Source organism: Aspergillus heteromorphus (genome assembly GCF_003184545.1).
Source record: "Aspergillus heteromorphus CBS 117.55 chromosome Unknown BO70scaffold_5, whole genome shotgun sequence".
NCBI classification, from domain to species: domain Eukaryota; kingdom Fungi; phylum Ascomycota; class Eurotiomycetes; order Eurotiales; family Aspergillaceae; genus Aspergillus; species Aspergillus heteromorphus.
This window is the reverse complement of record NW_020290410.1, coordinates 943,646-963,281: the sequence shown is the minus strand read 5'-3', so window position 1 is coordinate 963,281 and position 19,636 is coordinate 943,646. Positions and strand designations below refer to the sequence as shown.

Genomic DNA, 19,636 nt, shown 5'->3' with positions numbered 1-19,636 from the left:
TGGCTCATCGCTGGGCTGCGAAACCCTCATCGGGAGGGCGGTGAGGCACATGACATCGCCGGCACGACATCATCTTTGGCGGCTCAGTTGCTCGCTCTCCTCCGCTACCATCTACGAGGACCCTCGAGGTCGTCTTGCATCGGTCGACTCATCTTGTGGACAAATTGAATCTCAGCATCTCAGTAATCATGGCAGCTCTCCGGTCTGGGCCTCCCCAGATCCCTCTTGGCGGGCATCTTGGACCCAGTTAGTCTACAAAAAGTGTCCGATATCTCTCCGGGCAGCTATGGATTTGGTGGTTCTGCCAGCGCCCAGGCTGATATTTACTGGTCCCGTAGGGCTATAAATACGGCCCTTTGACTCCCGGCGTTTCTTCTTCTGTGGCTCAGACTCACCTCATATCTATCTCTCAGCAATTAATTTTCTATCTTCTGGAATATCTTTTTCTACCGTCCGTTTCTACTCACATAAATTGGAATATCCCACATCTAATCATGGCGGAGCACACCGAACACACCGAGAAGAACCGTCAATACTTTGAGTGAGTAGTAGCACCCGTCGACGTCTTAAAGAACAAGGTTTCTAACATGCACAGCAATCTTGCCAAGTCCTACAAGGACAGTTTCAAGCCTGTCCTGGATGGAATCTGCAGAAATGTTACGGCCCGCCGTACCTGGATCAGTGATACCTGGACCGACACCGAGGCCGGTCAGGGGAAGGAGATCAAGGTGCTAGATTACGCATGTGGGACTGGCGTTGTCTCTCTGGTAAGTTACTTTGCGTCTTAGGGGGGTGAAAAGTAAAAGACATATGGACTGACAAGTCTAGACTTTGGCACCTTTCGTGTCGAAGATCGTGGGCATGGACGTCGCAGACAACATGATCAATCAGTTCAACCAGAACGCCCACGACGCTGGTTTCGGGGACAAGATGTCCGCGATCAAGGGTGACCTTCTGTCTGAGACTCTGTCGGACGAGCTCTCAGGACCGGAGTACTCTGATTTTGACATCGTTGTCGTCAGTGCGGCCCTCCACCACTTTGAGAAGCCGGAACTGGCCATGTCCCGTTTCTGCCAGCGGTTGAAGAAAGGCGGCGTGTGTCTGATTATCGACATTGTGCCGGACCACCATCGGATGGCGCACGACTTTGGTGAGGCTGAGCACACGGTCACAAACCATGGGTTTACCGAGGAGCAGATGAGGCAGCTGCACGAAGGCGCAGGGCTCAATGAGGACTTCCGGTACCAGTCTATGAACGAGCAGTTTGTGTACCAGAAGGATGGGAAGCAGAGGACCTTGACCTTCTTCCTCTCGCGTGGCCAGCGTGCCTAGGTCGTTTTTGTGGACAGGTAGCATGATGAATATGAGCACCACGCAATAATTCTATAGGATTTTCCCTGTAGACCTTTGATCTACGAAGAATCCTCCCTTAGACCCATCGAGTAACTTCTGTTCATCAATTATCCTGGTGGTAGTAGACCTCGCATGACGACGATATGTCCAGCAGCCAATCAGAGTGGTCGAATAGTCAGACGCGATCCGGCGTGAGGCCCGGATTGACCACGACGAGGGCCATCCAGCTCGAACCGAGTAGATAATTTGTGTCCATAGTAGGGGAGTAGTCTCTCTGCCCTATTTGACCGTAAGATGTCTGAATCTAGCGTGGGGAGGTCGCAATGGCCAAATGCCTGAGGACCGGTGGTGGCCGAAAGGGGACTAGCGCGCGAGTCCCGTGCCAACTCCAAGATATTCGGGACCTTCACTTTCGACCAGCTGCAGCAGCATCAGTCCTGACGCCGAGCTCCGCTCTCTCCCCTCTCTTCCTCACTCTCTACCCAAACACCGTGCCGGACGCAATTCGGTGGTCTCGGCTGATTCCAACCAGAATTGAGACCATGCAGACGTCCCGGGCCGTCAATTCCGCCATGGGGTCGAGGGCATTCGTCCCCACCCCCCGGGTCCAATTCCAGATGCAGCGCCGGAATCTCCAGGATGTCGCGATCACTCGGACCGGAAAGCCTCTTCTGAAGATCCAGGGTGGACGGTAAGGCGCCTTCCGATGTGGTGGAGCTTCGTGTGCTGACTAGTCGCCCTACAGCTCCTCTCTGGGAGGTACATAGCCCTTGTCTCCGCCGCTTCGTATGCTGCCAGAAGACTAAACTCTTCTCTAGGTCACACCGCGACCGTCTTCGGTGCCACTGGTTTCCTCGGTCGCTACATCGTCAACAGACTCGGTATGTTGGGCAATTGGTCGACGGGAAGGACAGACGCTGACGCCGTTTAGCTACGCAGGGATGCACCGTTGTCGTGCCCTACCGTGAGGAGATGACGAAGAGACACTTGAAGGTCACCGGTGATCTTGGCCGGGTCAACTTCATTGTATGACGGCTCCCAATAGACCAGGTGGCGTGGCCCGCTAACTGGTGGCAGGAATACGACTTGCGCAACACCCAGTCCATCGAGGAGGCTGTGCGCCACTCCGACGTTGTCTACAACCTTGTCGGTCGTCAATACCCTACCAAGTCAGTGAAATGAAGGGAAATGGTGAGCGCTCTGCTAATTGGCGCAGGAACTTCACCTACACCGACGTTCACGTTGACGGCACGGAGCGCATCGTCGAGGCGGTCGCCAAGTACGACGTTGACCGTTTCATCCACGTCTCTTCTTACAACGCCAAGCGGGACTCTCCCTCCGAGTACTTCTCGACCAAGGTCCGTGGTTCTGGTCATACATGGTCGCTCGCATGCTGATAGTCGCAGGCCTGGGGTGAGGAAGTGGTTCGCTCCATCTACCCCGAGACCACCATTGTCCGTCCCGCGCCCATGTTCGGTTTCGAGGACAACCTCCTCCACAAGCTCGCCCGGGTGTCCAACCTCTTCACGTCCAACCACATGCAGGAGCGCTACTGGCCCGTCCACGTACGTCATTCGGGATGTGATTTTTTTTGGATAGCTGCTGATGTACATAGGCCCCCGACGTCGGTGCCGCCCTGGAGCGCATGCTGCACGACGAGACCACCGTCGGTCAGACCTACGAACTGTACGGCCCCAAGAACTACTCGACGGCCGAGATTGCCGAGCTGGTGGACAAGGAAATCGTCAAGCACCGCCGCCACGTGAACATCCCCAAGCGGCTCCTCAAGCCGATGGCGCACTACCTGAACAAGTTCCTGTGGTGGCCCACCATCTCCCCCGACGAGGTGGAGCGCGAGTTCATGGACCAGGTGATCGACCCGACGGCCAAGACGTTCAAGGACCTGGACATTGAGCCCGCCGAGCTCAGCAACCTGACCTTCCACTACCTGGTGAGTGTGTTCCTGGTGCGTCTAGGCATTGGCTAATGTTGCATAGCTGGGATACCGCAGCGCCTCCTACTACGACCTGCCCCCGGCCACGGAGCGGGAGAGACGGGAGGAGAAGAAGTACCTGCACGTTCTCGACGACCAGTAGTCTTGTTTTTTTAGTGTACATACCTTAGACCCATTGATTCGTTTGTTCGACTGAGCACATTAAGCAGATGGTAGACAACTCAGTAAATGTAGTAAACGGCAGTCTCGATAGGCTGGTAACTAGACATCCCAATTGAACATTGAATATTAGCTCCAGGCATCTCAGTAGGCAGGCCGCGACAATAGGCGGGGTCAATCAACAGAGCATAGAGCAGACCATTGCAGAAAGACGTCAATCGGACCCCACCCGCACCTCCGCCTCCATCATCCATCATCCACCCTCCATTCATCCCACCTCACCACTACCACCACCACCTTTCCTCTCCAATTCCGCCACTCAACCCCAATCTACAACCTACAAAATGCCCTCCCCCGACACAGAAACGGGAACCACCCGCATCCTGCTCCTCAAAACCAAATCCGTCCCTCACGACGGGTACGACGAATACTTCACCACCACCACCACCACCACCACCACCCCAGCTCCCACCACAACCGCAACCACAACCACTCCAACCTTCATCCCTGTCCTCTCGCACAACTTCCATACCCCAAACCTACAGACCGTGCGCGACCTCTTCACATCAAACAATGGGTTCCTGGGACCGCCAGAAAACAGAAAATACGGGGGGTTGATCTTCACGAGCCAGCGCGCGGTGGAGGGGTTCGCGGATGTGGTGGGGGGGGTTGTTGATGGTTAGTTTTTTTTTTACCTTTACCCTTACCTACCTTACCTCTCTCTTTCTGTCTTCTCTGCTCTGGTGGTTTTCTTTCTTCCACTGGACTGGAAGGAATCAATCACATCTGTGTGTATGTGTGTAGAGGTATATGCATGTGTGGGTGGGTGTGTATAGATATCTATCTACCTATCCCACACACACCATACTACCATACTCTATACCCACAGCTACGACAATAGCAACCCAACACAACAAAGAACACTCCAAAACATCCCCCCCCCTCCCTTCCACAAATACTAACACATACCTCCCAACTCTCCTCCCCGCACAGAGAAAATCAAGCGCGAATTCGCCCTCCCCCTATACACCGTCGGTCCCGCAACGCACCGCTCCCTCTCCACCCTGACAACGAAACACCTCCCCCACGCAACAATCCACGGCCAAGAGACGGGCAACGGGGGCGCATTGGCCGAGTTTATTCTCCAGCATTATAACGGTCTCTACTCTGACACGATCACAACCACAACCGCACCCACACCCAACACCACCGATCCCGACGCGAATACCCAGCCAGAAACCCAAGCGCAGAAAGCCCTGAAACCCCCCCTCCTCTTCCTCGTCGGCGAACAACGCCGCGATATCATCCCCAAAACGCTCACCAACCCCTCCCTACCCCCGCATACGCGGATCGGGGTCGACGAGCTAGTAGTCTACGAGACAGGCGTGATGGAGGGGTTTGAGGAGAGTTTTTCCCAGATCATCGCGACGGAAAGAGAAATAATGCGGGATAGCGCACCCGAGAAGCAGAATGAGGGGAGGGTGGTCTGGGTGGTGGTGTTTTCGCCGACGGGGTGTGAGGGGATGGTTGGGGTTTTGAGAGAGAATAATTATATGGATGGGGAGGATGGGGGGAGGAGGAGGAGGTTCTTTGTGGCGACGATTGGGCCGACGACGAGGGATCATCTTCGCAATGAGTTTGGGTTCGAGGCGGATGTTTGTGCTGAGAGGCCTAGTCCGGAGGGGGTAGGGGAGGGGATTCGGAGGTTTATGGAGGGACGTGGCTAGATACCAGGTACTTAGGGCTTGAGGTGGTGTGTGGTGGGTGATGTTTAGGATGAATCTGCTTATCGAAAGGCCGGTCTTGTACGGAGTATATATACCCATAGTTTGGTTCGGTGGACAGAATTCTGTCTCGCATTCAATGACGCTAACATAATGTATATTCAGGAGCTGGACTATCGCTGAAACTGCAAACCGCTTCTTCCAATGTCACATAAAGCACTAGATGTCGCAGTCAATGACTCCCACAAACGGGCAAATTGCAGCAAATTACTCCGCACAGGGCGGGTCGGAATGTCCAACTTGCCCGGCCCTTCTTCTATGCATCCATGGGTTATGTGCATGACGACGTCAACTGTCCCAACTCATCAGGCTCTGCCTTGTTCTTACTCCGTGGTATATCTCATCTCCTCGTAAGCCGTCTACCGCATAATCTCCTCGTAGATCAGAACTGCGCGCAAGTCAGTGGTTGTTCGGCTATGGGATCATTGGTAACTGACGCTTCAGCTGCTCCTTGCTGAGAGCATCTTTGTTCTTATCAAAGTCGAAGAACCCTTCGGGGATAGGTGGCGCCGTCGGTTCGTCTTCGGGGTCGTGGTAGGGCTCTAGATACGGATGGCGCAGCGCCTCTTCGACAGTGATGCGCTTGGCCGGGTTGAAGGCCAACAGCTTCTCCAGGAGGTCCAGCGCGAGGTCGTTGCTCTTGGGGAACATCGCCCGGAACGGGATCTTCTTCTTGAATGGCAGAGACCGGATGTACTCCCGCGCACGCCGAGACTTGATGCCGTAGTAGTCCTCCATGGTTGGTGTGCCGAGGACATCAAGGATCAGGGTCAGTTGGTGGTGGTCTAGCACCATGTCAGCGTTACCCTGCATTTGCGCCATTCAAGCCACTCACAGTCTTTGCCTGGGAACAGCGGCTTCCCGCTCAGCATCTCTGCCAGGATACAGCCGACACTCCACACATCGATGGCCTTGGTGTATTCCTTGAACGTCAACATGATCTCCGGGGCACGGTACCACCGCGTCGCGACGTATTCCGTCATGAATCCCGAGTTGTCATCGGTCGATGCGGCTGACCGGGCCAGACCAAAGTCACACACTTTCAGGTCGCAGTTCGCATTGAGGAGAAGGTTGGAGGGCTTGAGGTCACGGTGGAGAACGTTGGCGGAGTGCATGGCTTTCAACGCGCGCAGCGTCTGGTAGATGAAATATTGGCAGTGGTCGTCGGAGAGGTCTTGGGTGCGAATAACCCGGTGCATATCGGTTTCCATCAGTTCCTGGGGAGGATTAGTCTCGAGCGTTTCGAAGCGCCTGGATGGGCAGTACCTGAATCAGATACACCTCGTTGAAGCTCTCGTAGTTCCGAGGCCTCTGGATGTCCAGGATGGAGATGATGTTCTCGTGGTTGAAGTACCGCAGCAGCTTCATCTCACGCAGAGTTCGCAAGCAAAACATGGAGTGGTCGAACGGCGTGATCTTCTTGATGGCGACCTTTTGCCCGGAGGGCTTGTGAATAGCGGAGCTGGAGTCCCCTTAGCATGAGATCAATGCCCAGCTTGCGTCGATACTCACCACACCACACCGTAGGCGCCCTCTCCGATGACATCTTGAATCTCATACTGGTCCGAAACGTTGAAGGAAATCTTCCGCGACCCCCCTTGAGGAGGCGCCTGCTGCACCATGGTTGCGGGTACGGGAACTAGACAGGTGTCAGTTGAAGCCGAAGGCCGGGTATTTGTGTGTTGGGCCGCGCGCTCAGCAGACTACCTCATCCCTCAATCCCATCCTAAGTGAAGCGACCAAGGCAGCCCCCAAATTCTAGGATCGATTCCGATGTGTTGGGTTCGTCACATGCAGACAACCAGGGTAGCCCACGAGGGGTAGCGCCGCGGGCCCATCACACGCGGGACAGCAGGCACTGGGCGTATCGCTTACAGGAGACGCTCGCGTCGAGTTCTAGTGATAGCCTAGTCCCAGCAAATGCGCATGCTAGGGGCGAGTGTGTTGGACAGGTGACAGACGTTCGGAATCTGTCAAGGATCGGAAGCGGGGTACAGCGCGTGTCTGCTGCAATCGAAACCACAGGGACCCGCAAGTAGCCGCCAGGTGTTCCGGAGGCGCCTGTACGATCGGGATGCGAGGGATTTCAGCCGGATTGTGGCTCGGAGGGGGTTGGGTTAGGTTAGAGGCAATGGATGAACCGTTCCGTAAGCGCTGGGAATGGCCGTGTCGGGTGATCTAGCAGCGAATCGACGATGTCAATGATCAATGATCGAGCCAGAGCGGAGGTTCGGGTCTGAGGTCTTATTTCAAGGCCGGAAGCCGCCGAAAAGGAGAGTTCTTACCAGCTGCCAGGACCTGGGGGTGCTCGCGTCTTGTGTTTCAGCAATGCGTTCTATTTTTAATTCCGTTGTATGGTGATGCCCTCTTATCTGGTTCTATGCGGGACGCATAGTCAGTTTCACGAGGTTCTTTGAGCTTCTGGAATTTCAAAGCAGAAACGCACCAGGGGGCAGTTGGGGAGGGGGGCAGTTCGGGGGGCAGACGAACAGACGCTGGGACAAAAAAGACGAAGGGGAGCTCGAGGGATGTGGAGGGGATGGAAAGACACAGGACAATAGTCAAGACAGTAGTCAGAAGCAACAAGGGGACTAGCGTACGTAGTAGGAAGTTAATAAACCGGGCGCGGATCGGCCAGAGTGGGGTGGGGCAGGAGGAGAGAGATGGAGGGGAAACGTGGTGAGAAAGACAGCAAGCAGTAGATGCTGGACGCAGGTCAGGTCAAAGGAATGGGGGGGGAGGGGACAAAAGGAAGTCAAGAGATAATTTGCGGGGACTGCTGCAGGTGTTGACTGAGCTTTCAAGTCCAACACAGCAGCCAAAACAATCACGACTAGGACAACAAAAGAAGAGCTGTGTAGACGGGTTGAGGGACAGGAAACGTGGAGCAAGTTATCGATAGAGTGAGGAGCCCAACCAAGGAACCAGGGTCGATAGCAGATAAGCCACCAGACAGCCAACTTACCGACAGGAGTAAGTCAGAAATAAGAATAGCAGCAGCCCCAACAAAGGACTGAAGGACGAAACAAGACCACGACGTGCTGCGATGACCAGCCAGCTGGGGGAGAAGCCGAGAGTTAAGGGGAGCGAGCAAGAAAGATGGGAGAAGAGCTGCGATCCTTGGATGAGTCGCCGAGACTCTCGAGAGGGGCTGTTACCGTATAGTACCATACGTACATACGGTACTGAACCGTGACTAAACAGAGACCCCGTGCCTGACCCATCTCTTTAAGCATCCCATTTCAATTTCATATGAGGATGAGATGAGATGAGATGAGATCAAATGCAAATAAGATGAGTCTCTCCGATGAATCATTTCCTCATGCCTTGACTGGAAGCACCGGCCAAAGTACCGTCATCTATCCCAAACTCGACTTCATTTCACCCGGAGGGCCGGGGGCTTTTTCCGGCCAGACCACCGTGACCCAATATCGAGTCAAATATAACTAACTGGAGGATCAACCACATACCTTCCATAAGATACATCGTATCTACCTACTGCTTTACATACAGACAAACAGACAGACAGACAGATAACCAGACACCCTCGTGGTCGATCAACCCGGCCCTCCCTCCATCCTGTCATCTATCAGGGCCCCCTCTCGCTGGGTCTCTCTCTGGGTCTTCCTGAGGACTACGTCTCGACCAGTGTTTCAACGCCGCCTCCGCGAGAGGTTGGCCGCCACGGCGCCAATTCTCTCGCAGTTTCACCCTCCACCGCCGTCTCCACCAGCCGCCTTTTTCTGGCCCGGGATCTGCTAATCACGATACGGAGTACATAGTTAGATAGATTGGATTGGATTGGATCGGATCAATATTGGACTCGTCCCTCTAGGGAAGGGGCTTACACCATACTCAGGCCCATACTCATCCATAATCATACAGTACAACCCGGATAGTGATGATGAGTGAGAGTAAGACCGAGAACAATAAGTGAGAAAAGTGAGGGGATGGATGCCCCGAGGCCATCATCCATCATCCCATCCCATGTCATCCTCACCGTCAGTCACAGTCACAATCACAGTACCTACATACTACACACCTAGGTACAATCACAGGCGCTACTGCCCCTCAACCCCAATTGATCACATCACATCACAACAGGTTAACCCATCCATCCATCACATTTCACCTATCCTTCCGTCCTCCCAAGCCAACACCCCCTCACAGGCGCTCACACACAGAATCCCCCAAACCCCCATTCTCATCGCTGATTTGCTCCTCCCCCTCCCAGCCAGCGCTTCTGTCCGGCATCCCACTAAGCCGTGATCTAAAGTTTACACTGCATGATCGGCCACACAGAAAACGCCCGGACCAATGCAATGTGCCTGTCTGCCTGTCTGCCTGTCTGCCATCACTCACACTCACATTGACAGTCTGACACAGGCCCTCCAGCCTCCTCGGTGTCCAGTACTATCCAATCCCCCCGCTCAGCGAGTGGACTGACAGACCGACTGGCCGACTAACTGACTGAGAACCTTGTTTTTCCCCCTTTCTCTCTCTTTTTTTTGGCTTCATTTGGCCCGAGGTGCAACTGCGCACACTCACACAGTACGTAGAATCCTAAAGTGGAGCAGCGGGAAGCGGCCAGTGTGGTTGGCGGCCGCGGCCGCGGCCGCTGCGTCGAACGGCAAGACAAAACAAGACAAGATACGATGCCAAAAAAAGAGGGCAAAGCTGTCGATTCGGGAGGGATCAGATCACCCTCACTCACTCACCCTCCCCCCCCCCATCATCAGATCTGACTCCCCGTCCCTGGGACGTGGGCTATCTACAAGACGGGTTCCCATGAAGGCTCTCCCTCCCTTCTGATAATGGACTCTCCTATACTCCGCAGTCGTATACCGAGGCCAATCAACGCAGGCAAAATGCTTTGCCGTCACCCTTCCAGGCAGACGCCATAGGGAAGAATTAAGGTATTCCGTAGAAAACAAGCAGCGAATAGGATTACAACGAGACAGCCGAACAAGACAGAGCCACTTGAAATGTATTGAAGTATCTTCCATGTAATTTACCAAAATCGAAAAAAGCTATCATTACTGAACAACCTGTAGGCGTGTTCGAAGCTCGTCAGTCCAAATGCCTCAAAATACGACCGGGGGGGTCTATGACGGCAGAGGGAAAGAGAGAGAGAGACAGAGAGAGAACGCTTAGGAAACCGGGACAATCAGACCTTTTCCCGCAGCGTGCCCATCCATTGCGACAGGCTGACGCTCTGGTCGGCACGGTCCTCCACCAGCATGGTCTGCGCCCATAAGCGGAGACCCGGCTCGCCGTCCTCCTTCACCACATAAAGGTGCGGCACCACGATGCTGCCCACCCCCTTCGACCGGTGGTCCCGGCTCTTCTCGATCACCGCCCGCACCCGCTGGCTGAACTCGTTGTCCATGTCCGGCAGGTTCTGCTTGCCCACCCGGAGCTGAGACTTGTCGCTCAGCCCGAACACATCCTCGATCAGCTGCGGCACCGCATCGCGGCCCACCCACAGGAACTGCGTCTGTCCGTCGTCGATGAGGTAGAGACCATACGAGGCAACCCGCTCCGACGCCAGGTTAATCGGCGGGGGCAGAACGATCTCACCCGTCTGCTCATCCGGCAATCCGGCATTGTCAGGCATGTCGTGCAACGAATACATCTTCGGGTAGATGTACTGGATGAGGAGGGGGAGGGGAAGGGTCGAGAGCAGGCAGAGCGCCGCGGAGCGCATGTCGGTGGGTATTTGTGCGGATTTCCGAAGACCAAGCTAAATAACGTCAGTTCGTCGCCATAAGCGTCAACAGGGTCGGAGGGAAGGGCTTACGTTTTTGATCATGGCAAGGAAAAGAACCGGCAAACCTCTCAGGTTAGCAGGGAACTGAAGGCCGCCACCACTGACACTGCCTCCAGCCAGCTCCTTCCGGTACGTCGACAGCAACTCCACAGCCTTGGCCTGGAGAGCCTCCCGGGCAGGTTCCAGACCACTTCCGAGAGCCCGCTCAACGGCCTTGTGGCTGAAGTAGGTAGCAATCGCCTGCTGGTCCGCCGAAGCGTAGACATCGGCCAGGCTCTGGGTGGTGGGAAGCGCCAGGGTCAACACCCGGATTCTCCGCTCGCCGTTGCATGTAGTGTGGAGGACCGCAGTCTGCAGGCAGACGACAGGCTTCGCCACGGTTTCATCAATCGCGACTTCGACGACGTACGCTTGATCGCGCGGGAAGGCGGGGAAGGCACAGAGATCGGAGCTGCGGTTGAAGAAGTTGCCGTAGAAGGTGTTCATACGCAGACCCGTGGTGGCACGGACACGGAGCACGGCTTCCAGACCAATCTCGGACGAGAGGTATTCAGAGTACTCGCGCGCGAACTTGATCGCATCCTCGGGACGAGCGGCATTCCAGCCGGGGTAGAAGTAGGTCTGTCCACCGGTGTACCGGGGCAGGTTACTGAGAGACGCAACGTCCTGGTATTGGGATGAGAACAAGAACATGTCAACAGAGACCTGCGCCTTCGAGCACTCCACGGCAAAGCTCTTGTAGAAACTGTTCGCTGTCTGCAGCAGACCATTCTCTTTGCTTGTGCCAAGGACCTTCTTGTCTTCTCTCATGGTCAAAGCGCCATGGCCGATGTTGGGCAGAGAGGAGCTGAGGACACACATTTTGCCTCCCACCGGGGAGATGAGCTTGTAACCCGCACGCAGCGCGGATCCCATGGCGCAGCCGTTGCTTTGGGTGTTCTGGAACATTTCTTGCAGCTTATCGAGGAATACCTCAATGTTCTCGCGGCACTCGCTCAGGGTGACCAGAAGATCGCCGGGGATGGGAAGGAAAGGCTCATCCAGATCGCTCACTACGAGCATCCGGGGGTCGGAGCTCTCTGATCCATCCCGGGGGATGCTGAAGTAGTGAAGGCTAGAGTCGACCGCAATAAATCCCAGGCGGGTGCGACGGTCTGCGTTCGGGATCCGGTCCAGGCTTTCCTTAATGCACCGAGCAGTCGTGGCCAGAAGGCCGTTGGTGACAGACGCATAGCTCACATCGATCAAGAAAAGGTAGACCAGCGGCTGCGGGGGACGGACCATATATTCCTGGGGGGCCACGAACTCGACCACCGAGTGGTTCAGATCAGCTCTCAACGACCTGTCCGCCGGCTTCTGCAGGGCAGTGTCCCAATCAAAGGCCTGGGGTACATCGTTTGTCAGGTTGCACATGTTGCAGCGCCAGCGGTGTCCATGGTCGAGGAATGTCACGAAGGGGTTGATGTAGGACCGGCAGCGACGACAACGCGAGATAACTTGATCGGGGATGACGGGGACCTGGTCTTCCGAATCATGGAGGGAACCATACGGCTGGATAACCAGAGCAAACGGCAGCTTGGACTTTTTGAGGAGCGAGTGTTGGGTCGGGACGGCATTCAGCGTCGAGCGAACGTATTTCGGAGGGCAGTTGGAGTGGGGAGAAGGGTAAACGCTAGTCTGCGACGGGTCAGCAATCCAGTACTCCGCAACCAAGGGCTTCTGGGGGACATACACCCGGAGGCAAAACAATAGGAGGTGGTGGGTAGTCAAGCTCGGCCACGTTGAACGGCTGAGTGAGAAGATCTGTCGGGTAGAGCTGGTTGAGGGGGACGGCCCGCGGGGCCTGAGGAGCTTGGGCGACGGGCTGCGGGGGCATCAGGTGCGGATCAGTCATTCCCATTCCCATAGCACCAAACTGCTGGGTCATCTGTGCGACCTGGGGGCTGGCAGGCGCCGCATATCCTGGGGCCACGGGCTGCATCTGAGTTGGGTCCGCCCCATAGACAGGTTGTTGGTATCCCGCGGCCTGTGGTTGCGGCGGATAGGCACCATAGCTGCCACCACCCGGTAACTGACCCCCCAACGCAGCATTGGCTCCAGAGCCGAAGTCAAACGCTTCGCCGGCGTAGACTCGCTTCTTGCGACCTCCAGCCTGGCCTTGGGCGGGGGCTCCAGGAGCCAACGCCGCGGGCTGTTGAGTGGGAGACCCGTAGCCGACGGGCTCACCGTACCCTTCCTGGGGAGGGTATCCCCCTTGCGGTGCTGCCATAGAGGACTTTGTGTTTATTGTGTCGCTTAATAAGGTGGATGGTGGGATTCCGAGGGGGGTTCAACGGGGGGGGGACGTTTGAGGGTGTGCGTATGTCGGGCAGGTCGTTACAGGCTCACTGGATCGGCGGTCAATTCATGGTGGAGGGAGGGGATAGGGGAATGGCGGCTGGAGGGGCAAGTGCATACTAACAAGCAAGAGAGCAGGGGATCACAGACGGGACAAGTTCAAAGTCCGAGGGAAAGGCAGGACTGGACCACACTCCGGGGGGGGGGGGCAGGTCAAGGAGTCCTGGGAGTGGGAGCGGAAGTGGACGATGAACGATGATGGATGATGGAGGCAAGCAAGCAAGCAAGCAAGCATGGTTGGTGTACGGTGGCCTTTGCGGCTGCCGCGCCTCGGCCAATCAGCGCCCCGCGCCCTAGCCGACTCTCAACCACCAGTCACTACGGGGTACTTCGAGAGTCCCTTATGTTTCGGACGAGTCTGACTTTTATTTGGAGGTTTGGGTCATTTCTACGGCACAGAGAATCGTGGTTGTTGCGAGCACATGCTTTATCGCAGGGCTGTCTGCTGCCTGCTTTCTCCTGTCTGCTGTCTGCCGTCCGGTCTCTGCCTGGCACCTGCAGGAGGTCCTATGATCTCATCCTGGCTCATAGGGAGGCTACTCATATCATGATACACTGCGGTAGACCTCAGCGGTGTTTGATATCTGTCTGTTTATCGGTATTGGACAACGCTCTGTGGTCTTGATCTGCCTTCGGTGGGGGGTTGCAATATATATGCTAAGCTAATGTCCGATTGACCATTGCTTCCACGTAGTGTGACATTATTTATATTGTTGCGCAGGTCGGCACAAAATCCGGAGTGACGTCGAAATAGTTGATGTAATTAGTCACAGAGCCTCTCAGGTCCCGCAATGCAGACCAAAGCCTCAAAAGGAAAAAAGGGAAAAGAAACCGAAAAAGAAAAAAGCAAGAGTGAACGCACGATGTGGTGTGTGTGGCATGCTTGACCTGGGGAAGCCGAACGTGGAAGGTTGCCGTGCCAACAGCACTGACCGCACCACCACCAGCTATCCCTGTCGCTTCACTGTGGCTCTCCTCGTTCTTCAACCTCCCCCACGGCCTTTGACCACCACCAGTCGCCAATTGTCCTGCTTTTCTGTTTGATTTTATGCCTCGCGTGTTGTTTTGCTCCGGTGCGCATCGATTTAATGAGTGGTAAATTTAGCGTTCGACTTCTCCGAATCTAACAGTGCGACATACTTTGGCGGCGACCGATCTCGCAAGGTTTAGCTGCCCATCTTTGGTCTCGACCTACCCCATTCCAGTATACTCCTCCTACACGGCCGATATAAGTCGCGACCCAGCAATTGGTCCACACATTTGATCAGTCGAGTACTAGCAGCATCAAGCTAGTGCATACGACGAACCACCGGGACTTTCACCAAGCGTCGGAGATATACCTTTTAATACAACATGAGTGTCCGGGTTGTCGGGCGGGTAAGACCGCTTCTGAAGTCGGAACGAGAGGCGGATGTCATTTTGCGGACAGACTCCTCGAACCAGGCTGTGCCTGGTAAGAGCGACAAGAAGGAGAAGGGAGCTCTGGCGGCACTGCGGGACAGGGATACTGTAGTACGGATCCCAAACCCGAAGAATGAAAGCGAGGAGTATTCGTTTCAGTTCAATGCTGTGTATGATGCGGAAGCGTCGCAGCAGGAGCTCTTCGACGCAGAGGGTTCGTGACGCAGCCAATTTCTCCTGGTGGGAATAACATACTGATCGTCGCAGTTGCTCCAACGGTCAAACACCTTTTCAACGGCTTCGACGTAACACTATTCGCATACGGAGTCACGGGAACCGGAAAGACGCACACAATGCGAGGCGGTAAAAGCCTGGCCGATCGAGGCGCCATCCCCCGTCTCCTGAGCAGTATATACCGACGCAGCCGGAAGATGGAGAAGGACAGCGATGGGGAGACCTCGGTCAATGTGTCCTTGAGCTATTACGAAATCTATAACGACAAGGTCTTTGACTTGTTTGAGCCCCCAGAGAAGAGAACACTGGCGGGATTGCCGCTTCGAGACAATGGTGGAAAGACGGTGGTTGTAGGTTTGACGGAGAGGCCATGCCACAGTCTGAAGGAGTTTGAAGTCTTGTATGATCAGGCGAACATCAACAGATCCACATCGGCAACGAAGGTTTGCATCTCCCATACTTCACCGCAGCACGTAAGGGTGGCACTGACAGTCCATTAGTTGAACGCCCACTCTTCACGATCCCATGCCATCCTCTGTGTTAAAGTCGCCGTCAGCTCCGCTGAGAAGACATGCATCAGCACGGCTTCAGCAATCGACCTTGCGGGTTCCGAGGATAACCGCCGGACGGACAACGACAAGGAGCGCATGGTTGAGTCGGCCAGTATCAACAAGAGCCTGTTCGTCTTGGCTCAGTGCGTGGAAGCGATCAGCAAGAAACATTCCAGAATTCCATACCGGGAATCGAAAATGACCAGAATCCTGTCTCTGGGGCAGAACAATGGGCTGACGGTGATGATTCTGAACCTGGCGCCTGTCAGATCCTATCATCTGGACACGATCAGCTCGCTCAACTTCGCCAACCGCACGAAGAAGATCGAAGTGCGCGAAGTGGAGAACGAGCCCATGTTCAAGGGTCCTCCGCGACCCGCGGCGCGGCCTTCGATGGCCAGCGCCCGCCAGCCGTTGCGGCCACTGACAGCCTCGGTGAACGTGAACCTCACCGCCGCCAAAGACGCCGCGAAGACCGGCGAAAAGCCCCCGAAGGCGTTCCACGTCTTTTCCGACAAAACCCTCCCCAGACTCAGCACACAGTTCAGGAAACCCGACGCCCCCAAGCGGACTTCTCTGAGCTCGGAAATCTCCCGCCTGTCGTCAAAACCTACCCGTCTCGCCCAGCCCCCACATCAGCCACCAAAGCACTACGATGAGATCTCCGCAGCCAAGATCGAAGAGATGGTGGAGAAGAAGGTTGAAGAAATATTGGCTGTACGAGCAGTCAGCGAGCAATCCAGACAAACGCAAGTCCGCGAACTGAACGAGCAGGTACAACGGCGCTTGGAGCTCCTCGAGCAACGCATCGACGGCACCGAGGACGCAAGAGCCGAAGGCCTGTCCTACTTGCTCATGGCCAAGCAGCACCAGGCTCGGGGCGAGGACAGTTTCGCCCTGAGGATGTATCAGCTCGCACTCCCCTTCTTCCCCAACAACGAGAAGCTCTCCAGGAAGATCGCCACCCTGAAAGAGCGGACCCAGAGCAAACCCCACCACCAGGACGCCGACACGACCGCCACCATTACTATCCCAGGAGGAAAGAGGGAGTTTGGCAGCATGCTTTCACTCAAGAAGCAGCCGATGAAGACAACAACCCACAAGCGTCACGCCGACGACTCGGACGCGGAATATGAGGAAATCGAAGAAGCCGCGGAACAGTTCAGTGACGAGGATGTCACAGAGATCGCGCACCTGAGGCGCAAGAAACGCACCAAGACCAAGTCTCCGATCGAGGAAGAGTGTGCTAGCATCGACCTTGATGAGCCGGCCCCGTCCCCCCGAACCATCCACCTCCTATCCATCATCAACTCCCGCGACGTGAGCCAAATCAAACTCCTCAAGGGCGTCGGTGTCAAAAAGGCCGAGGCTATCGTCGACTGCCTGTGTGAGATGGACCACGGCCACGCAGACGAAGCACACTTCCAGATCAGCAGCCTCGCCGAATTGAGCAAGCTGAAGGGTGTCGGCGTGAAAAGCGTCCAAAGCATGCGCACCGGAGTCTTGGTGTAGGTTGTACAACAGCCAATGAATAATTGACAGCTGCATTTTGGAGCGCTGGGATACATACATGCATGCAAACATGCTTCCACAATTGTTTGGCTTTTGCCTATGCAGTGTCATTGCCGTCATCATTGTCATCCATCTTGTCATCACCGCCCTCTTGTTACTTTTTTTCTTTTCTTTCATTTTCTTGTGACGTGCATTTCTGTTGCATGCACGATCTTTCCATCGAGCGCCGGTGTTTGGGAGTCGGGTCAATAGTAAATCGGATTAGTTAGTTATTGGTTTGGAGATACTCTCTATCTATCGATCTATCATCAGCATACATCATTCATTAATTCCATCCATCATTCCATATGATTATCGTGTACCCAATGCCATGCCATGCCATGCCACGCCATGCCACGCCCCGCCAAACCAAACAATCCACCATCCTTCCTTCCCAATAACTAAACACCATTCCATCCATCCCCATTCATCCCCGCCCCACTTCACTTCACTTCTCTTCTCAACAACCCTCTTCCCTCTTCCCCCTTCCCCTTCTCCACAAAGACCCCCAACCCAATCAAACCTTCCTCCAAACCCCCACCCCACCAACCTCACCTTAGCCAGAAGATAAAACCCCGCGCCGGCAAACATAACCACGGCACAAAAGATATACAGCTTCGTATAGGACCCATGGAGGGGATCGGGGAGCAAGGCGCCCGCGATCGGGGTACCGGTGAGGGCGGCGAACGAGACGATAAAGAAATAGGTGCCGCTGCGGACGCCGATCTCGCGGATCTCGGAGATCTGGGCGACGAGGGCGGGGGCGAGGGAGACGACGGTGCCGGAGCTGAAGCCGTAGAGGGCACTGAAGACGATGGCGGGGGCGTTGCCGCGCGTGGGGAGCCAGATGGCCAGCACGATTATGCCGGAGAACAGGGTCGTCAGGATCATGAGGTTGAAGCGGCCGAAGAGGTCGGCGAGGTATGGGGGGATGATGCGGCCGGGGTGCTGGGGTTTTTGTTTGTTAGTTAGTTGGTTGATTTGGTTGGTTGGTTGGTTGGTTGGTTGGGGAGGCAGGATAAGGGAGGGAGGGAGGGAGGAAGGAAGGAAGGAAGGAGTGTTCTGAGGGGAAAACAAGGGAAAACGAACCTGGCGGCGTTGAGGACGGGAATCATGTATGATGCGAGCGTTGCAGACATGCCGTATCTTTCGGCTTGAGAGGGAATGAAGGAGAAGGGAAGGAACATTCCCCAGAAGAAGCAGAAGGTGCCGGCGGTGGTGAGGACGAAGGGGAGCTCGCCGAGCGGACGGATGAAGTCCATGAGGTGGAAGCGCTTCCTGCGATGGACGAGTCGGGACTTGGTCGTGAGGTTGGTGATGATCAGGAGGAAAAGGATCAAGAATGCGCAGATGCGCATGGCCCAGCCGAAGCCCAGCTGGTGAAAGAGCCGGGTCAGCATGATCGGGAGGATGACTCCCCCGAGACTGGCGCCGCTGGTTGCGATACCGAGGGCGAGGGCGCGACGATGGCGGAACCAGGTGCTGATGGAGTTGATGCCGGCGTGGAAGAGGGCGCTGGTGCCGATGGGGCTACAGATGCCCTGGGCCAGGAGGAACTGGTAGTACTCCGTTGAGATGGAGGTCATCATGATGCCAAAGACATGGAGGAGGGTTCCTGCCAGGATGATGTACCGGGGACCGAAGTTATCGAACAATATTCCTATGAAGGGACCCTGTTGGTGTTGGTGTCAGCGACTTTGGTCGATGGTGATGATGATGATGATGATGATGATGATGATGATGATGATGATGATGATGATGATACTCGGGTTAGGGCTGGCTACGCACCCCGAAGAACATCATGAACGTCATTAACGAGGTGACCCATGTTATTGTGCTTGTAGACTCGTGGCTCAGCTGGTGGGTTTGATAGTAATCGAGGAATATACCCATGCCTGGCATTCTGTGTCAGCGATCGCATCTTACTTAAAGATGGGAGGATTCGGCCACGGGGGTTTGGATCTCGAGTCCACTTACAGTTGGTCCAGCCAAAACTAACGAACATGCCACAGAAGCCTCCGACCACTGTCATCCACGCTTCATATCCTCCGTCGGGGGGTTCATCGGCCACTAACGTTGACTGTGCCTGGACAATGGTACTCGATTTCTCCGAGCCGTCGCCCAGCCCTCCATTTACGTCGTGTTTTTCTTCCTCAAGGGGTTGTGGTCTTTGGACATTGTTGTCCTTGTTTGCTTCGACATCGTCACCTGTACTTGAAGCAGAGCCATGCGTACCAATGGCCTCTTTTCTGTCTTCCTCGACCGCGTCACTGACTATATGATCCTCATTGTGTTGCATTTTGTCCGTGGCGGCGACTAGGGCCGTCTGTGTCCCGAGAGGCAGGGTATATCCTTCCGAACGTAGGAAGGGAATACTCCGTAGCGAGCGAAGCTGGTTCCTGACAAGCGGACAATAGCTGACGAGGAGAACTTAGGGGTGCGGGATTCGAAAGTTGAATTTGAAGATAAGGTCGGGGCCCAG

General features: G+C 55.3%; 8 protein-coding genes across 8 annotated transcripts; 5 read left to right on the top strand and 3 right to left on the bottom strand.

The window, feature by feature from the left end:
• The first annotated feature begins 114 nt into the window (after positions 1-114).
• On the top strand, positions 115-1,376 carry BO70DRAFT_427208 (class I SAM-dependent methyltransferase). Its single transcript, XM_025547868.1, has 3 exons — positions 115-541; positions 596-767; positions 829-1,376. Exons 1-3 carry the CDS (start codon positions 495-497, stop codon positions 1,330-1,332), a joined length of 723 nt encoding a protein of 240 aa, XP_025401969.1. The 5' UTR covers positions 115-494; the 3' UTR covers positions 1,333-1,376.
• A 418-nt stretch (positions 1,377-1,794) lies between these two features.
• BO70DRAFT_359869 (complex I NDUFA9 subunit family protein) lies at positions 1,795-3,501 on the top strand. The gene is made up of 9 exons (XM_025542638.1): positions 1,795-2,044; positions 2,099-2,112; positions 2,172-2,234; positions 2,285-2,379; positions 2,431-2,522; positions 2,570-2,711; positions 2,760-2,918; positions 2,969-3,304; positions 3,351-3,501. The coding sequence occupies exons 1-9, from the start codon at positions 1,896-1,898 to the stop codon at positions 3,447-3,449; spliced, it is 1,149 nt and encodes a 382-aa protein (XP_025401968.1). The 5' UTR covers positions 1,795-1,895; the 3' UTR covers positions 3,450-3,501.
• Positions 3,502-3,738: 237 nt separating this feature from the next.
• BO70DRAFT_331868 (uroporphyrinogen-III synthase HEM4) lies at positions 3,739-5,193 on the top strand (the record flags this gene model as incomplete). Its single annotated transcript, XM_025540896.1, has 2 exons — positions 3,739-4,144; positions 4,460-5,193. Exons 1-2 carry the CDS (start codon positions 3,811-3,813, stop codon positions 5,191-5,193), a joined length of 1,068 nt encoding a protein of 355 aa, XP_025401967.1. The 5' UTR covers positions 3,739-3,810.
• Positions 5,194-5,450: 257 nt separating this feature from the next.
• Positions 5,451-7,237, bottom strand: BO70DRAFT_181304 (mitogen-activated protein kinase). Its single transcript, XM_025538439.1, has 6 exons — positions 7,126-7,237; positions 6,763-6,889; positions 6,517-6,712; positions 6,086-6,467; positions 5,688-6,035; positions 5,451-5,638 (listed from the first exon to the last, which is right to left on the bottom strand). The coding sequence occupies exons 2-6, from the start codon at positions 6,870-6,872 to the stop codon at positions 5,610-5,612; spliced, it is 1,065 nt and encodes a 354-aa protein (XP_025401966.1). The 5' UTR covers positions 6,873-6,889; positions 7,126-7,237; the 3' UTR covers positions 5,451-5,609.
• A 2,987-nt stretch (positions 7,238-10,224) lies between these two features.
• On the bottom strand, positions 10,225-13,354 carry BO70DRAFT_359866 (COPII subunit SEC24). Its single transcript, XM_025542637.1, has 3 exons — positions 12,753-13,354; positions 11,051-12,697; positions 10,225-10,993 (listed from the first exon to the last, which is right to left on the bottom strand). Exons 1-3 carry the CDS (start codon positions 13,287-13,289, stop codon positions 10,418-10,420), a joined length of 2,760 nt encoding a protein of 919 aa, XP_025401965.1. The 5' UTR covers positions 13,290-13,354; the 3' UTR covers positions 10,225-10,417.
• Positions 13,355-13,454: 100 nt separating this feature from the next.
• On the top strand, positions 13,455-14,082 carry BO70DRAFT_181218 (uncharacterized protein). The gene has a single exon (XM_025538438.1). It carries the CDS (start codon positions 13,620-13,622, stop codon positions 14,040-14,042), a length of 423 nt encoding a protein of 140 aa, XP_025401964.1. The 5' UTR covers positions 13,455-13,619; the 3' UTR covers positions 14,043-14,082.
• A 344-nt stretch (positions 14,083-14,426) lies between these two features.
• BO70DRAFT_331860 (kinesin family protein) lies at positions 14,427-17,439 on the top strand. The gene is made up of 3 exons (XM_025540895.1): positions 14,427-15,032; positions 15,086-15,495; positions 15,553-17,439. The coding sequence occupies exons 1-3, from the start codon at positions 14,771-14,773 to the stop codon at positions 17,113-17,115; spliced, it is 2,235 nt and encodes a 744-aa protein (XP_025401963.1). The 5' UTR covers positions 14,427-14,770; the 3' UTR covers positions 17,116-17,439.
• On the bottom strand, positions 17,406-19,493 carry BO70DRAFT_377919 (MCT family MFS transporter; the record flags this gene model as incomplete). The annotated part of the gene is made up of 5 exons (XM_025545231.1): positions 19,132-19,493; positions 18,943-19,049; positions 18,240-18,827; positions 17,710-18,102; positions 17,406-17,417 (listed from the first exon to the last, which is right to left on the bottom strand). The coding sequence occupies exons 1-5, from the start codon at positions 19,451-19,453 to the stop codon at positions 17,406-17,408; spliced, it is 1,422 nt and encodes a 473-aa protein (XP_025401962.1). The 5' UTR covers positions 19,454-19,493.
• Between the last annotated feature and the right edge of the window lie 143 nt (positions 19,494-19,636).

Excerpts from the sequence above, each read along its gene's own strand:
- BO70DRAFT_427208 (XM_025547868.1), top strand. The coding sequence starts at position 495 with ATGGCGGAGCACACCGAACACACCGAGAAGAACCGTCAATACTTTGA. Across the intron at positions 542-595 it reads AAGAACCGTCAATACTTTGA|CAATCTTGCCAAGTCCTACA; the intron begins GTGAGTAGTAGC and ends TAACATGCACAG. Across the intron at positions 768-828 it reads GGACTGGCGTTGTCTCTCTG|ACTTTGGCACCTTTCGTGTC; the intron begins GTAAGTTACTTT and ends TGACAAGTCTAG.
- BO70DRAFT_359869 (XM_025542638.1), top strand. The coding sequence starts at position 1,896 with ATGCAGACGTCCCGGGCCGTCAATTCCGCCATGGGGTCGAGGGCATTC. Across the intron at positions 2,235-2,284 it reads CTACATCGTCAACAGACTCG|CTACGCAGGGATGCACCGTT; the intron begins GTATGTTGGGCA and ends GACGCCGTTTAG. Across the intron at positions 3,305-3,350 it reads ACCTGACCTTCCACTACCTG|CTGGGATACCGCAGCGCCTC; the intron begins GTGAGTGTGTTC and ends AATGTTGCATAG.
- BO70DRAFT_181304 (XM_025538439.1), bottom strand. The coding sequence starts at position 6,872 with ATGGTGCAGCAGGCGCCTCCTCAAGGGGGGTCGCGGAAGATTTCCTTC. Across the intron at positions 6,713-6,762 it reads GGCGCCTACGGTGTGGTGTG|CTCCGCTATTCACAAGCCCT; the intron begins GTGAGTATCGAC and ends AGGGGACTCCAG. Across the intron at positions 6,036-6,085 it reads GCTGTTCCCAGGCAAAGACT|ACCACCACCAACTGACCCTG; the intron begins GTGAGTGGCTTG and ends ACATGGTGCTAG.
- BO70DRAFT_359866 (XM_025542637.1), bottom strand. The coding sequence starts at position 13,289 with ATGGCAGCACCGCAAGGGGGATACCCTCCCCAGGAAGGGTACGGTGAG. Across the intron at positions 12,698-12,752 it reads CTATTGTTTTGCCTCCGGGT|ACTAGCGTTTACCCTTCTCC; the intron begins GTATGTCCCCCA and ends GACCCGTCGCAG. Across the intron at positions 10,994-11,050 it reads TCCTTGCCATGATCAAAAAC|CTTGGTCTTCGGAAATCCGC; the intron begins GTAAGCCCTTCC and ends GACGTTATTTAG.
- BO70DRAFT_181218 (XM_025538438.1), top strand. The coding sequence starts at position 13,620 with ATGATGGAGGCAAGCAAGCAAGCAAGCAAGCATGGTTGGTGTACGGTG.
- BO70DRAFT_331860 (XM_025540895.1), top strand. The coding sequence starts at position 14,771 with ATGAGTGTCCGGGTTGTCGGGCGGGTAAGACCGCTTCTGAAGTCGGAA. Across the intron at positions 15,033-15,085 it reads GGAGCTCTTCGACGCAGAGG|TTGCTCCAACGGTCAAACAC; the intron begins GTTCGTGACGCA and ends TGATCGTCGCAG. Across the intron at positions 15,496-15,552 it reads GATCCACATCGGCAACGAAG|TTGAACGCCCACTCTTCACG; the intron begins GTTTGCATCTCC and ends ACAGTCCATTAG.